The 15,534-nt window shown below is 33.3% G+C and overlaps 2 protein-coding genes across 2 annotated transcripts; one reads left to right on the forward strand and one right to left on the reverse strand.

The window, feature by feature from the left end:
* Nucleotides 1-716: 716 nt before the first annotated feature.
* On the forward strand, nt 717-5,706 carry LOC111987832 (transcription factor bHLH153). Its single transcript, XM_024019577.2, has 6 exons — nt 717-883; nt 2,905-3,024; nt 3,362-3,427; nt 3,713-3,778; nt 4,714-4,758; nt 5,194-5,706. Exons 1-6 carry the CDS (start codon nt 839-841, stop codon nt 5,344-5,346), a joined length of 495 nt encoding a protein of 164 aa, XP_023875345.1. The 5' UTR covers nt 717-838; the 3' UTR covers nt 5,347-5,706.
* A 3,486-nt stretch (nt 5,707-9,192) lies between these two features.
* On the reverse strand, nt 9,193-14,679 carry LOC111987837 (uncharacterized). Its single transcript, XM_065768938.1, has 3 exons — nt 14,566-14,679; nt 10,444-10,625; nt 9,193-9,603 (listed from the first exon to the last, which is right to left on the reverse strand). Exons 1-3 carry the CDS (start codon nt 14,662-14,664, stop codon nt 9,531-9,533), a joined length of 354 nt encoding a protein of 117 aa, XP_065625010.1. The 5' UTR covers nt 14,665-14,679; the 3' UTR covers nt 9,193-9,530.
* Between the last annotated feature and the right edge of the window lie 855 nt (nt 14,680-15,534).

A 15,534-nucleotide genomic window follows, 5' to 3' on the forward strand; every position in this document is an offset into this window, starting at 1 on the left:
ACTTTTATTTTTATTTATTTTTAGTTTTTTTTTTCTCAAGCTAATATAAAATGTAGCAGTACAAAGAAGAAAAACATCACAACTCTCACAAGCCAAGCCACACCCACAAGTATTTTTTTCAACCATGGTCAGAAAAATGACTTCATTGATGGGTTAGATTAACTACTTCCTATCTCTCTCTCTCTCTCTCTCTCTCGCTCTTACATGGTTGGATATTAGCTGTCAAAAAATAATAATTTGATATACAAATTTTATTTTTCAGAAAACCTTTTACTAAAATTTAAAAACATTTTCTGAGCTTTATAAAAACACTTTCAGGACCCAAGAGTTTTCCTTCCCCCCAGCTTTCTTACAACACGCACTCTTTTCTTCTCTGTCTCTGCCTCTGCGTCAGTTTCGTTTCAGTCTCTCTCTTTCTCTCTCCAATTCTTTCCCAACACTTTCATTCTTTGTTTCTGGACTATTTTGCCCTTCTTCTAGTATTCTATGCCAACTTAGTTCCTGTGGTTTTAGCCAAAATTATGATCGTTTAATGTAAAAGTACGTAGCTGATTCAGTGATTTCAGTGAACCTATGTACCTGATTTTTGTATAAAGTTCAATACTTTACAACGTGAAAACTCAACCAACACTAGCAGAAGTCTAAACTAAAGACTGTGGGGGGAGAAAGAGACAGAGAAAGAAACAGTTTTTGTTGTTTTTTTCTCTTCGTTTGAAGGTGGGGCTAGTCAAGTGCGAACACCAATATAGACCATTTTTCTTTGAGTCTCAATTGGGATTTTGCTTAGTTTTGGTGATTTCTGAGGTGGGTTTTGGACGGTTTGGCTGAAAAGTTTGAGATGATTGTGAGCTCCTCCTTTTGCAATGCAGACTCTCAGTTCTCTGTAAGTTCTTGAAGCTTTAACAAAACTTCAATTTGTTTTTTTCTCATTTTTTATTCTTGCTTTATGTTTTAGTTTTGATTATTTGCTTTACTTGTTAAAATAAAATGTATGTTGCTTATTGCTTAAGCCAATTTAAGATTTTGTTGAAATTTATTAGCCAAATTGACTTTATTTAATCATGCCCTGTTAACCTTCTGATCAGAGTACTTGTTTCTTTTGCTTATTTATCTATTCTTGTTGTTGTTGAACTGATTGAACGGTGGGGATTTTGTTGATGACATTTTCTGGATATACTTTGTCTAAGTTTGGATTACTTGCTGCCTTAAATGTTTGGTATCAATTAAGACACTGTTTGGGGTATTAAATAAAAGTGATTTGGCAGATTATATGCACCAAAAAGGGACAGATTTTCATTCATGCATGTTTAATATTTAATCGGGTCCCACCAAAACCAATTTCTTTCATTCAGTTTATTCCCAATTATACCCACCAAAGATTAATTAATTATCCTTCTCAAAAAAAAAAAAAAAAGATTAATTAATTATTGTCATCTAATATTTTTGTATCATACAAGGAAATGAGTAATTATTCAATACTATAGGAGCAATGCTCATTAATTAAATTTATAATGGGACCCATAATTTATGTGAGAGAATGGAGCATGTTGCCGGAGTATTGAATAATTTTCTTAATGAAACCCGGGATAGGTGTTAGTTTTTCTAATTGGCATGGTGTGGTTAAATAAATCAGGGACCCTTGGCCCCTTTGAAAGAACTCAATGGAGAGTATTGCTGATGAAATAACTTTGGTCATGTTATTATTATTATAATAAGTGTAGATGATTCTGTTCTTCATGGATTTACGGACCTGTTGTCTGCTTGTGAGCCTACTATTAATTAATTATGATGATATAATTTTTAATTATATGGTTGTAAATTATATATAATAAAATTTTATAGATGTGTATTATATTATGTTATGTCTTATGTCTTTGAGTATCCGATTGAAGATAACCTCTGACCAGAACAGTGCATGTCTTGTTGTTCTTGGTATAAAAGTTAATAATGTTAAGATTTGTTTTGCATGGTGTCATGTACGTTTCATATAAAATTTGATTATTTTCAGGTATATTGTGGATGGAAATAAAGTATATAATAGGCCCAAGATGGGTGCCTGTGTTCTAACTAGGATGCTTCTTAAATCAAAATCAATCACACTGGATGGTCAACTTTAATATTTTTATGCTTTGGTTATTGTCACACGGGTGGCTTTCTTTTCTGAAAGTTGCACCTGTGTGGATGTTTCATGCATGTGACCTACCTTATAGGAAGTAAAAGATATATCTTTCACCCAGCTTAGGTTTCAAATTCTCCATTACTGAAATTCATTTGCTGCTTGAAGTTTTATTAAGTGTATTTTATTCAATGAATATTAGATTTAAGTTTTTCCAGGTTCTTTTGGTCAGTACTGCCCCAGATGGGTTGCCTATTTTTGGTAAAACCTGGATTGGCACTAGATTTAAGAATATCTAGGAATCTTAATCTCTTAATAAGTCAATTATTAATTTATTTACAATTAGATATAGATGATTTTCTGGACAAATTTTGTATGTTATGTTTCTCTTTGTTTTCTGGTGTCTTACCAAACGCAAAAGCTCTCTTTCTTAACTCATTTAAGCAGAGGAGGACATCGATTGGGAATTTGGAAGAATATATTTGAGAGTGAATTATGGTATTTTGGAATTACCCAGCACTTGGGTAAATGTTAGGATATCTTTCTTTCTGATGTGTTGCACCTTTAATTTTATATATCTTTATCATTCTAAATGGTTTATGATGAGCTTATAAAAGAACTAAGGCAGTTCTTCCGTGATTGCTACAACCTTGAATCTGCCGAGTAAAACACACTGTTTAGTTGTCTTGGATTTATGTACTTTATATGCGCATTTGCTTACTTTGCTTCTGTCTGGTTCTTTTTATGGATACTGAAAAAAAAAAAAAAAAACTTCTATCTTAAAATAGGGAGAAGAAGAAATAGAGGTTGGGAAGATGATGGAGCACAAAAGGAGTCCATGTTCTGTTGAACAAAGCAGCCTCACTTCTCTTGCATCCAAACGACATAAGGCTGATTTATCCGCCAAGGTTTCTTTTTCTCCTTTTCCCCCCTTTTCCATTTTTCAATTGAAGTATGGTTTCCTTTTACAATATATGCAATCTTAAAGTAAAGCAGCATAATTACTAATTAGTATTAATAGGAATTCAAAGAGATCACGTACCTTATTTATACTAGATTATTGTTGTGCGCATCTCAAACCTTTTTTTCCCAAAGGTGGTCCAAAATTTTCCTAATGCAGTTTTGATTCCATCTTGGTCATGGTTCAACTCTTGTGAACTCCCCTAGATAGTACTGAGAAACTATCCTTCATTACACAACTTATAACTTTCTTATGTTACTATCTTATTTGATCACTGTCAATAGGAGAGGAAGGAAAAGCTTGGTGAACGTATTGTGGCTCTGCAACAACTTGTTTCACCATTTGGGAAGGTAAATATGGAAAATCAACATTTCTAATTAATGCAAATGCTTATGGCCATTCTTCTCCAACGGAGTTTGTGAAAAATCATTTCTGGGTTCCACATATGTTCCAGTGACGACCTTAAAGTAATTGCCATTCAGGGCTTCCCTTAAAAAAGGGAAAGAATTGAAGGGATGTTGTTTGGCCCTATCATGCTCATGTCACTCATGTTATAGCTCATCTATTACAACTCTCAATGATAAGAGTTGTTTGGCATTGCTGTGATTCTGAAGCTTTTTGTAATTTCACTGCAGACAGATACAGCGTCTGTCCTTTGCGATGCAATGGAATACATAAATTTCCTTCACGACCAAGTTAAGGTTTGTCTTTTTCCTGTTATACACTTATATTGTGCTAAACTACCTTGTAGCTCACCAATTAACTGGCATCATGTGACACTGATATGAAATACATTCCCTATGCTGGCTTAAACGCAACTATGTCTGATTCTGAAGTGAATCTGGTGACATAGTCTTCCATGTATTCTTTCCATCACTTAAGGAAATCTGATTGGAGTAGTTTGGTATTACTCATTATTTTCAGTTCAGCTAAAAAATCTTTTCTAAGGGTAGGACCACACCTTGACCTATGCTTTGCAAGATTGTTTTTCCATAGTTTAAAAAACTGTGCTTCTAATTTACTCTCTTTTACAAAATAGATGCATTCTCCTGCCATATATTACATTGTGAACATCCCTGATTCATCTTCAGCATTTGACTTGTGGACTATTATGCATTTCAAGCTAGAGTTGGGTTTAAGCGTCACTTATTTTTTTGGTTGTTCCTAGTTTCGGTTTAAGCATTGCTGTTTCTGTTCTATAGGGGAGTTGGTGCTCAAAGAATTGAACTGTAAAGTTATATCGCTTTATCTTATTCTAGACTGAAAGTTGTATTCTGTTAATAATCTTGGTCTAACTCTGAGATGTACCATAATTAATTACTCCAGAACCAATTTTAATTGTTTGGTTTGTTTAAGTTACCTAATGTGAGTAAATAAGCAATCTATTATGGGATGTTGCCCCTGTCACAGATTGTTTTTTAAAATGAAGGGTTGATTGATGAATAGCATAAGTGTTGCTACATTAGCACTCTTTTGATGGATCCAACCATGCCTGTGGTTTTTGAAATTCAGAATTGTAGATTTCTTTTCCATGTTTAGTGCACCTTGAGAGATGTATCAGTATTCTAGTATTTGATGATTCAGGTAACATGTTTGATTTTGATCTCATTGCTTTTGACTTTATGGGTGCTTTCAGGTGCTGAGTGCTCCATACCTCCAAAGTAACCCAAGTAAAATGCAGGTGAGCATGAATGATCTAGTAACAGCACCAAGTTTAGAATATAATTTTCAGTATCTCTTTTCCGAAGCATAACTTTGTGAAGGGTATTGTCAATTTGTCATGACTCATGAAACAGTAGTAAGCTTTTCGGTGCATATGAATGGACAAGAAGCCTGGTGATTTTCTGTTAGATGACCATCTAAACAACAATTCCATAGTTAGGAATGGAAACATCAACTGCAAATGATAGTAATGGATTGCTTCTAGAATATGTGGTGAACAATTTATCACTACAATGAATAGAATGTTGTCATGACTATAGTTTAGAGTTCATTTAAAATGTAAAGTGGTCTAATTTGATATGTCTAAATTCTACAACAAGTCTTTTTTCTTTTTTTGCCACATCGATCAAAAGTTATGACTTGGGTCTGAAGAAATTGGTTATTTTGTCTCCAGGAGTTAGGACCATACAGCCTGAGAAGCAGAGGTTTGTGTCTTGTTCCAGTCTCTTGTACTGCTGGTGTTGCTCGAAGTAATGGTGCGGATATTTGGGCGCCAATCAAGACCACTTCCCCCAAGTTTGAGAAGGCTATTTCACAATTCCAATGAGACAATCTGTTGCTTAGAATCGACGTGTTTTGGTGCTGGTAGGGTGGTGGCATTATGGGTAACTAATTTTTTTCTGCACAACGAATTTTTGTTGGGCAGATGCAAATTTGGATCTGAAAATTTTAGTATGATGCACTAATGGAATTCCGGGATGTGAAATTATCAGTGTTAAAACTGTCTGAAAGCATTCCCAACCATTCTGATTTTAAACCAGTAAAGGCAGAAGCATTAAAGTACGGTACGGTTATCTCGTATCTATATACTGATTATGTGAAAATGTATATTTAGGAGCTTGAGTTGTATAATGTTCTGAGACAATGAATTGATGAAATATATGGAAAGAGTAATCTTACTATTTAACTGCATATATAACTTTTGAGTAGAGTTTGTGGTGTATTTTTGTGTTAAAACTCCTTTTACTCTCTTTTGTCTGTGTTTGTTTGTATATCAAAAAAATTAAAAAATTGCATACTGGTCCTCAAGGTGGTTCCTGCTGTGATTGCATTTATTGACATTATGTATAGGAAAAGAGAGGAATGGAGTAAATTGATAAATAAAAAAAATGGAGTCGATTAGAAGGAACGTGAACAGAAAATAGTATATTATGTGTCTTATATTTTGTTTGTATTCCTGTCAATAGGTATAAAAAGAAGTTATTTTTCAATTAATTAATAGGAAGAATAAGTGTCTCTCTTCTCAAGGAATCTCATATATTTAATAATATATGCATTTTTTCTTTTACAACGTGTGGGTCTCACTTATAAAAGAATCTCATACATTTAATAATATATGCAAGTTCTCTTTTACAATGTGTGGGCCTCACTCAAATATGTTTTCTCAAAATCAATATTTATCTTGAAATACTTGTATTGATGATTTAAATATATTTTCAAAATTAAAAGTCAAGAACCTTGTAACTCAACAAACATTTTTTAGTATTTTGGACTGAAATGTTTAGGGTTAAAATTTGCTTTATCTAATTGTTGTAATTATTGAATTATAAATAAAAAAATAAAATTTAAAAAAAAGATTTCAAAATTGAGTTTTACAAATTGAAGGAAAATAGAGTTTTAAAAATACAAGAAAACAATCCAATGAACCTAGAATAAACTATATGTCTATATTGAGATAGTAGACTTTTACAATTGTTTCTTCAAGCTGTACAAAGGTTTTGTTCTTCAACCTAGTAAACTCTATATTGTAATCTCAACAAAGCTTTTGCTTGCCCTCCCATCCCCATGGCTCTAGAAACTTAGGAATTTTTATAAGCAAATTTCCTCCACGAACGAACCTTGTTCGTAACCTTGAACTTCGAAAATCAACGATGACACACTGTTGAAGAAAAAACTATATGGTTTTAAGGAATCAATGGTTTAGGCTCAAGCAAAAACTCCAAAAAATTCTCACAGGGAGAAGAAACTTGGAGAGAGGGATCTAGGACTCTAAGGCTCGAGGTTTGGCTCTTGGGTTTGGTATTGAATGGTAGCCTCTCACCCTTTCTATGTAGCAAGGGGTGGAATTTTTAAAAATAGGTTAACAAATAACAAGGCAGTTTTGCAAAGTTCATTTTCTGTTCATGCATTTTTGCTTGAGCTTTGTCTGAATTTTGTTTGAGAGAGATTGATTTTATTTAAGCGAAAATTATGTTGTTCAAAATTTATAATTAGCTCATTTGATAGATTTCTAACCAGTCTTAGATATTTCAATCTCAACCCTTTTTTTTTACTCTAGTTTTATCATATGGATATTTGTGAACATTTAAAACCTAACAATCTCCATCTTTGGTTTCTGTTTTCTTTGCTATACATTGATCATCCTTCTTTTCCGTTTACTCCATTTTGTGTTTGGTTGTGTTAATAGGGACGGAACTAGGATTCGAACTTCGCGCCGGGGGAGGGGGGCGCTGAAAATAAAAATTACATCTATTTCATATTCAACAAAATATTATATACAAAATAAGTATTTTTTAAAATTTCATATTATAAAATACATCAACAAAGTATAACATACAAAATAAGTATTTCTTAAAATTTCAACATATTTATCAAAATGAAACTCGACGCTCTTTTAAATCTCTAAAATCATCTATGATTGATTATGTACCAAATTTTGCAGCAATCTCTTTCTTAATGTACAAAATCAAAGACTTACATCACAACCACACAAAGAATTAAATTAAATCACAAGAGACAAACACATTTCATATATATAATATATTGGCCACACAGCCCATGCCACACAAAGTGACAAAGACAAAATTTAGTGACTTAGTACCAAAGACTTTGGTCTCAAGCTTAGACACCATACTCACATACTGTAATAAAGTTATGCCTTATTACTAGCTAGCACAATCAAAGTTATGCAGTACTCACAAGCTCAGACAAAGTTATGTTTTAAATAAAGTAATAAAAGTATAAAACCAAAACAAAAAAGAGTCACAAACAGTCAAACACAAACAAACTACGGTCACAACTCACACCAGTTCTAAATTTAAATTTTCAGTTATATGTATTACTACTTTTTTTTTTTTTTTTGTGAGGGGAGAGAGGGGGGTAGGGGGGGGGGGCATGGCCCCCCTTGCCCTACTGTAGGTCCGTCCCTGTTAACACCCCTACTGTAGGTCCGTCCCTGTGTGTTAACTTTGTTCATGTACTTTATCCTAGCCAAGATAAATTATCTCATTGAGCTTGTGTGTTTTCTTTGGGAATCTCATACCCAGAAAATACTATCATTGATATATTCTCGAGTCTTGTAAGTACTTTGTGCTACTTAGGACAACTTTTTTTTTTTTTTTTTGTCTTTTCAGAATGCCTTTTGATATCATTTCTAGTCATGAGGGGGAGTCCTTCCTTATTCTCCTTTAATATTATCTCTTCTTGGCATATTGCTTTGCAATACGGTATACTTGAGCTCAACAGTCACACCATAAAGCCTTTTTAAACAAGAGTTAGAGCTAAGAGTTTTCTTCTCTTTCCCTTGGAAGACAAACAATAGGTTATCATTGGGTTTGCATACCTTCCAAAGAATCCGAACAACTGATATTTGTCATGCCTGTCATTGAGCCAGTATAAATACCCCTTGAAACATGTCGAATCAAATATCAATTTGCATTGGTCATACTAGGATTTTTCAACAGTTTCAGCCGGTAATATCAATTTAAGCAACTATCTTCTCTTCTATTATCTCTTGCTTCATTTTCTCACATTTCTTCTTCTCTTTCTTAACCCGCTTGGCTTGTTGATACTCTTGGACTCCACTATTAAACTAGATGGCAAACACTGTGATTTGCTCCTTGATGTTGATAGATTCTGGCAATTAGTTGGGAAGTTAGGATTCTTTACCGTTACTTGTCTTAATATTACTGATGCCATCAACGTAGTTAGTCAATGCATACTCCTCGTCAATCTTCCTATGCAGTTATTTGTCGTATCTTGGATTACCTTAAGGATACTCCTAAATGAGGACTATTGTTGATTATCAAAAAAAAAAATGAGGACTATTGTTAATTCTCTATCTATGACATGATTTAGTGAAGCTAATTGGGATGATAGTCATTCTAATAGACAATCCACCTCTAACTATTATAACTTTGTTGGAAATAATCTTGTTATTTAGCATAGTAAAGCAAAATGTTACTACTTAGTGCCAAAACCAAAATATCAAGCTATGACTCATACTATTTTTTCAGATATTATGGGTTCAATCTCTCATTTGTACCTTGGGTATTGATGTTCCTACGACCATGCTGTCTATGCATATGCATTGTGACAATCAAGCTACTATCTTTAATAACGATCCAATTTTCCATAAATGTACTAAATATATAAAGAAAGCAAGGCAATGTCATTGAGTTACAAGACTCTTAGCCCTTGTCATTTTTGTTATGAACGCATGTGATTTTACATTAGCATAAGAATATTCTGATAGTCATGCCATAGATCCTAATATAAAAAAGAGACTCGTTATTGTAGCCCTAGACATTTGAGAATCTCTCTCTCTCTCTCTCTCTCTTTTAATCCTAATATTTCATATTTTACAACTCAAGTCCCTCAAAAGACAGAAATATGAAAATAAAATTTTCATTGTCACAGTTTAAAATTTCACTGAATTTTCAGAAGGAAAATTGGAGTGTTCATAATATATTAAAGACAAATGGGGGAAGTGACAGCAGGAAAATAACCATCTCAGATTGCGGAAGCCGTCTTAACTTTTTCTCGTAGGAACTGCAGTATATGTTCACGTTTCCAATTGTCGATCCTGAGACAAGGAAGATAAAGAAAATAAAAATGTTAGTGAAAACTGAAAAGTCAGTAGAACTTCTTTTATTCCCTCAAGAAAAAAGATAAAATGCATAATTAAACATGCCATCATAGCCATTATTCCCTTGAAAAAGCCTAAAACTAGAGGCATGAATTTTCAGTGACACCATCGGACTACACAACTCTCAATCCCAAATGCCAAGACCAAAGCAAAGAAAAGAACCCTCATATGCACCCTCCACGCCAATTTCAACTAGTTTAGACACTGAATGGAAGCTAAATCCCAAGCAATATGAGGTAGAGATTGCACCACTCTTGAATCAAGGCATCATCAATTTTACTTTGACCTTTTTCCAGCTATATCAAGGTTGAAACAACATGATATTTGTTTATAAGATTTGACTTCCAGATAACCAAAATGGTAATAAGGTTCAGCTAGCTACAAATTTTGGATGAAGGCAACATCTATATTACTCAGGACCTCTTGCTTCACCCTACAATACTCATATTGAAGCCTACAAAAATGACGAAAAATCTTTGGAAAACAGCAGAATCCAATACATAGAAACATAGAGTGCAACATATGGTGCATAACAAAGTAGGACAGAGAGAAAAAGGGAAGAAATGAGCTTTGTTGGGGGGTGGGGGCGTTGTTGTAGGAGTTGAGCAAAAGGCAGCAAGCTACAATGCATGTGCCACCTTTAAAGGTTTCAGCATTCAACTCCACTATCATTAGTTAGGTCAGGGAAATCTCTCAACCCAAATTCATATCTATCTGTGGACTGCTGTGCCAAAAGAGTGCGAGACCAGCAACAAATACTAATTGGAAGAAGCTCACCTTATTGTTTCCTTCTGTTGGCCTGCGTCATCTAGCATAATCAGCTTTGGTGGAGAATTGAAAACATATTGAACTTTAACAGAAGGAAATTGATCCTTCTCTTCTTCAATAAAGCCCACAATTTCAGGATAGAAAACCAGTTTCCTCATGCAGACCTCCAGGTGAGCACCAGAATAGGCGATCTGCAGTTTCGGATAATTAGTGACAAAAATTTCTTCTTTTCTTGAAATAAAGGAACAGAAAAATAAATTTGAGAAGATTTAAGATCAAGATAAAATGTATTGAACATAATAAACACTATGATGTCAGCCCTTTGGACAGGTCCCTAGTTGGATAAGTAGCATTGGCACTTCTACCAAGGAGCCATGCCCTTGTTGAACAAATACACTTCTAAGATACTCCTTAAATAATTTCAAAAGAATTCTTCAAAAGTAGGAGTATGAGCAATGTGGAAGGTGAGCATGTCTAAGTGTCTAACTAATGAATCAGGGGAAAAAAAAAAGAAATTCTAGACGTTCAGCAAACATGGAATAGACAAGCAGAGGACAGAGATATCAATGTCCCTGTCCATGCAACATAGGTTTATTCATAATTTCGTATCATATTATGATTTATGCATATTTGTATCTTCTACTCCTTTCCTTCTCCTCCCTCTTCTTGCGTCATAAAATTGCCATTATTTTCCTTATTTCTTAAATATTCACCAAGTAACATACATGAACTTGTACTGCATACATATTTTACATATAAATGTACAGTTCTACCGTGTTCCCTCTGTCTGTGATCAATCCAATGACAAAGAGAACCAAGAGCACCACAGATCATGCTTTCAGTAACCAAATTGATGTCATGGAGCCATTTTATACCATCTTAAACCAAAAACCCATGAGTCAGTAGTGATGCAAAATTTTTGTATTTACTTAAAATGGTCATCAAAATTGGTCTCTCATGAAGTATTATTTAAAGAAAAGGGCAAGACTTAGGTACAGTATTTAGGTGCTGTTCTTTAGGTTTTTCTCTTAAGATTCTGCCATGTGGTTTTTTTCTCATGGGATGGAAGTGTATTTTTTTAGTTAAGTAGCCACGTGACAAAATCTTAAGAGGGGAATAAGGAATAATACCTAAGATACTGTACATAAATTTTGTCCAAAAGAAAAATAGTTCCATTTATCTTTTATCTAAAATGTATATAAACAGAATTGGCAATAATTTTCTGAAGCCAAGAAACATGTCATGAAAACTGTACTGTGTGAGCTCTGACTCTGGCAATTATTTCAAACATCACCATGACACATAACACATGTACATATGCTAAATTCTCTTTTGTCCATGAAGAAACTTAAAAGGGCCCAAAATTCAAACTATCCAATGTAACAAAAAAGAAAAATCACCGCATCACAGGTGTGTATATCAAATATACTAGTGGAAGGTTAAACAAACATCTTTTAACTACCATCACTCTATTGAAAGCTGCACAAAATTCAGTAAGGGTTTTAAGCTAAAAACTAATAAGTTTATGCAAAGCCTTGGGGGGGGGGGGGGGGGGGGGGGACTTGGTAGAACGGTGAAGAGGTAAACGGCAATGGTGTGAGAGCCCACAAGGTGTCGTTTTGAAGCCAAGAGTTTGAAACGGCTTACGTTTGGTTTGTCATATGATAAGGCCAAATAAGATTTTAATTACAATGTTAATTTTTAAAAAACGATGTTCATTCATCATTGTAAAATTTTATGATTTAGTATACACATTACAAATGGCCTTTATAATTTGGGGTGGATGCTGAATAAGACTTAATGATATGTTATTTTAGACAGAGGTAACAATTCGTGTTAACGTGTCGTGTTCATTTCGTGTCGTGTCATGTCGTGATAAGGTATGTATGGATATTCAGAGACCTTATTTAATGAATTTAACAATTGTTTCAAACTCCTCAACATTCTAGCACAACCCATTAATTAAACCAGTTGACATGTTACAACTCATTTCAACCCATTTAATACACAATTTAACACAAAATAAATAAATAAATAAATAAATAAATGAGACTTTTTTTTCTTTGTTTTAGGTAAAATGGCTAGAGACTTTAGAGTTTCAACAAATAATTTGCCAATACAAATATTAAAATTATTTTAATTACTTAATTATATTGGAATTCAAATTAGTTTTAGAGAAAATGAAATTTATTTATATTAATTGGGCTGATTTTGGGTCAAGTAAGTCAACGCAGAATTGACTTATTTATTAATTGTGTTAAGTGTGTCGACCCATTTTTGACACTAACACTTTATACTAAACACTAATTCACAAAATACTGTGTGAGTTCATATCGTCTTGAATATTGTCACTGCGTTTCAAAAAAAAAAAAAAATATTGCCATTGCTAATTTTAGATATTAATTTGGATTGTGTAGTAGATGATTTAAATGGACAAAATTTTCTTCCAAACGGTTGAGTAGACTAATCTTCCAACTTATTACATGGCATCTCAAATGTCTCAAATGAGTTTCTCTACATATGCTTTTAATCACACATACCATTTAATAGAGTGATTCTAAGAATACTACAAACTTTAGTATATAGAACTTATTAAAATTTATGTCATTAATCGTAAAAAAAAGTAATTCAAACATTTTTATATTATATTGATGAATTAGCACTGATCAAGTTAATTGACACATCAGTTTATAAATATTTTTACAACAAAATTAATAGTAGTTTTAGCATTTTTCCTTTTTAATAATCGTGTGCATTGTTTAAATGAGTACAACTAAGCATTAATAGTAAAATATCGGGATTGACTATGGATTTTTCAGCAGACTAGTCAGTGTAACCCTTAACGTTTTTCATTGCATCTAGGGTCCAATGCAATGCAATATTAGTAGAGGGACGATCCAACATGTGTTTGTACTGTATCCATTCATAACAAAGTCATTAAATTTTAGATTGGTTGTCAACAAACTGCAAACCTCCTCCTCCTTTCAGACTTAAATCCAATGTGAACAAAATATATGAGACTAAGTACAGTCACAAGAAAGACCATACATCTAGATGAAATCTTTTGAGTTGACCATACATCTAGTCTCTATATTTTTACCACTACAAAACCGTATGACTAATTTTAACTCCATTATAGCATAACACAACAAATGTTAAAATGCTGCTAAGTGTTTCTGGATGTATTTAGTCACTATTGAATCTCTAACTACTGTTGCTGGATACTGCTTAACAACTCGAACTTATTGACTACTGGAAGAGGTACTCCTGTTCTCTTGCTCGTTGAATGAACTTCTTTGTTTTCTAAAAGATAAATAAAATCGTAAAATTAAGGATAAAAAAAACAGTTGCGACCAGGATGCCCATTGGTATGGGTTTCGGATTCAACTATACCACAAATCCAATTCTAACTAGTGACATATCAAAGCATGATATGTGTTTTTCCTTTAAGTGGATGCTGAGTATTTTTGTTGAATGAAATAGTGAATTGGATTTTGAAGTTGTAATGAATTTGTTGCAATGATGCAATCCTTGGGGTTCACTTTCATTATCATAAAAAAAGGGGTAGGCCCCCCGAGGGTATTCGAGTTGGCTTACACAGTATTACTACTAGGCTAAAAGTGGAAATTTGTTTTCTCACTTAAATTAAATTGCAGGATCAAAGCACTTTAAAAGAAAAAATCCCTGCTTTATGGTACATTATTAAAATATGGTCATTCCGTATCAAAAAACATTCCTAAGTTGTCTCATTTCTTCCAGGCTCCACCTCTCCATGTCCATTCCTGCTATCTAAGATCATAGAGGAGATTTTATCTCCAGATAGTTCTTCAACTTCCTCACAAATTTCACTAACCTCTTCCAATGGCTTATAAGTATAAAACCAACTACATATCACATAAAATAAGAGATTGATTACTTGGATGCCACTAATAAGCCAGNGAGAGGGGGGGGGGGGGGGGGGGGGGGTGGAGGGAAGAAGGATACTGGAGTCAAACAAGAAAATTTTCATGACGGGTGATCATAGCAGATTTTAGGACTATTTGATTTACTTTTTAAATGCCCAAAATGTTTAAATGCAAAGCATAAATTTTAGCTTCTTGAAATTTATTATATATACAATATTTTCCATACCTTGCTCATGGAATCATCAGAATCCTCTGTGCAACACTTTAAACAGTCTGATACCAGATCTACAACAAAAACTAAGACATTTAGCATATTTATAACCATGCTGAAAGTAGTGAGTACAAATCAAATGCATTTTGAAGTTCATGAGCAAACTTGAGTCCAATAGATAAGTCAAAGAGTTGAGCAACAAGGAAGACAATATATCTGTAAATTTAGTAGTCTATCTAGTACGAGGTTCCTATGTCCCATCACCTACTGTTGTTGAATTATAACTCAAGTTGCAATTACCCTTTACATAGACTACAAGATTGCTAGTTCTAGTTGTTTCCCTAGTACATATAACATTGATGTAATGTCTAGACTTCACAATAGTAAATAAATTCTAAGCATAATGATATAACATCATCTCTTGAAAAAAAAAATTCAGTGGAAAATGAAAACCACAATAGAATTAGTTCCTTTCACCTATTTATGTGGTTTACAAGGGCAGTTACACAGTTTACAAGGATAACCTTATGTGAAAAAAAAAAAAAAAAAAAACCCACAAATACATGATGCGGGTAATCTCAAATGTCTCAAATGAGTTTCTCTACATATGCTTTTAATCACACATACCATTTAATAGAGTGATTCTAAGAATACTACAAACTTTAGTATATAGAACTTATTAAAATTTATGTCATTAATCGTAAAAAAAAGTAATTCAAACATTTTTATATTATATTGATGAATTAGCACTGATCAAGTTAATTGACACATCAGTTTATAAATATTTTTACAACAAAATTAATAGTAGTTTTAGCATTTTTCCTTTTTAATAATCGTGTGCATTGTTTAAATGAGTACAACTAAGCATTAATAGTAAAATATCGGGATTGACTATGGATTTTTCAGCAGACTAGTCAGTGTAACCCTTAACGTTTTTCATTGCATCTAGGGTCCAATGCAATGCATTATTAGTAGAGGGACGAT

This window comes from Quercus suber, unplaced genomic scaffold, assembly GCF_002906115.3.
Source record: "Quercus suber isolate HL8 unplaced genomic scaffold, Cork oak 2.0 scaffold_27, whole genome shotgun sequence".
Lineage (NCBI taxonomy): Eukaryota > Viridiplantae > Streptophyta > Magnoliopsida > Fagales > Fagaceae > Quercus > Quercus suber.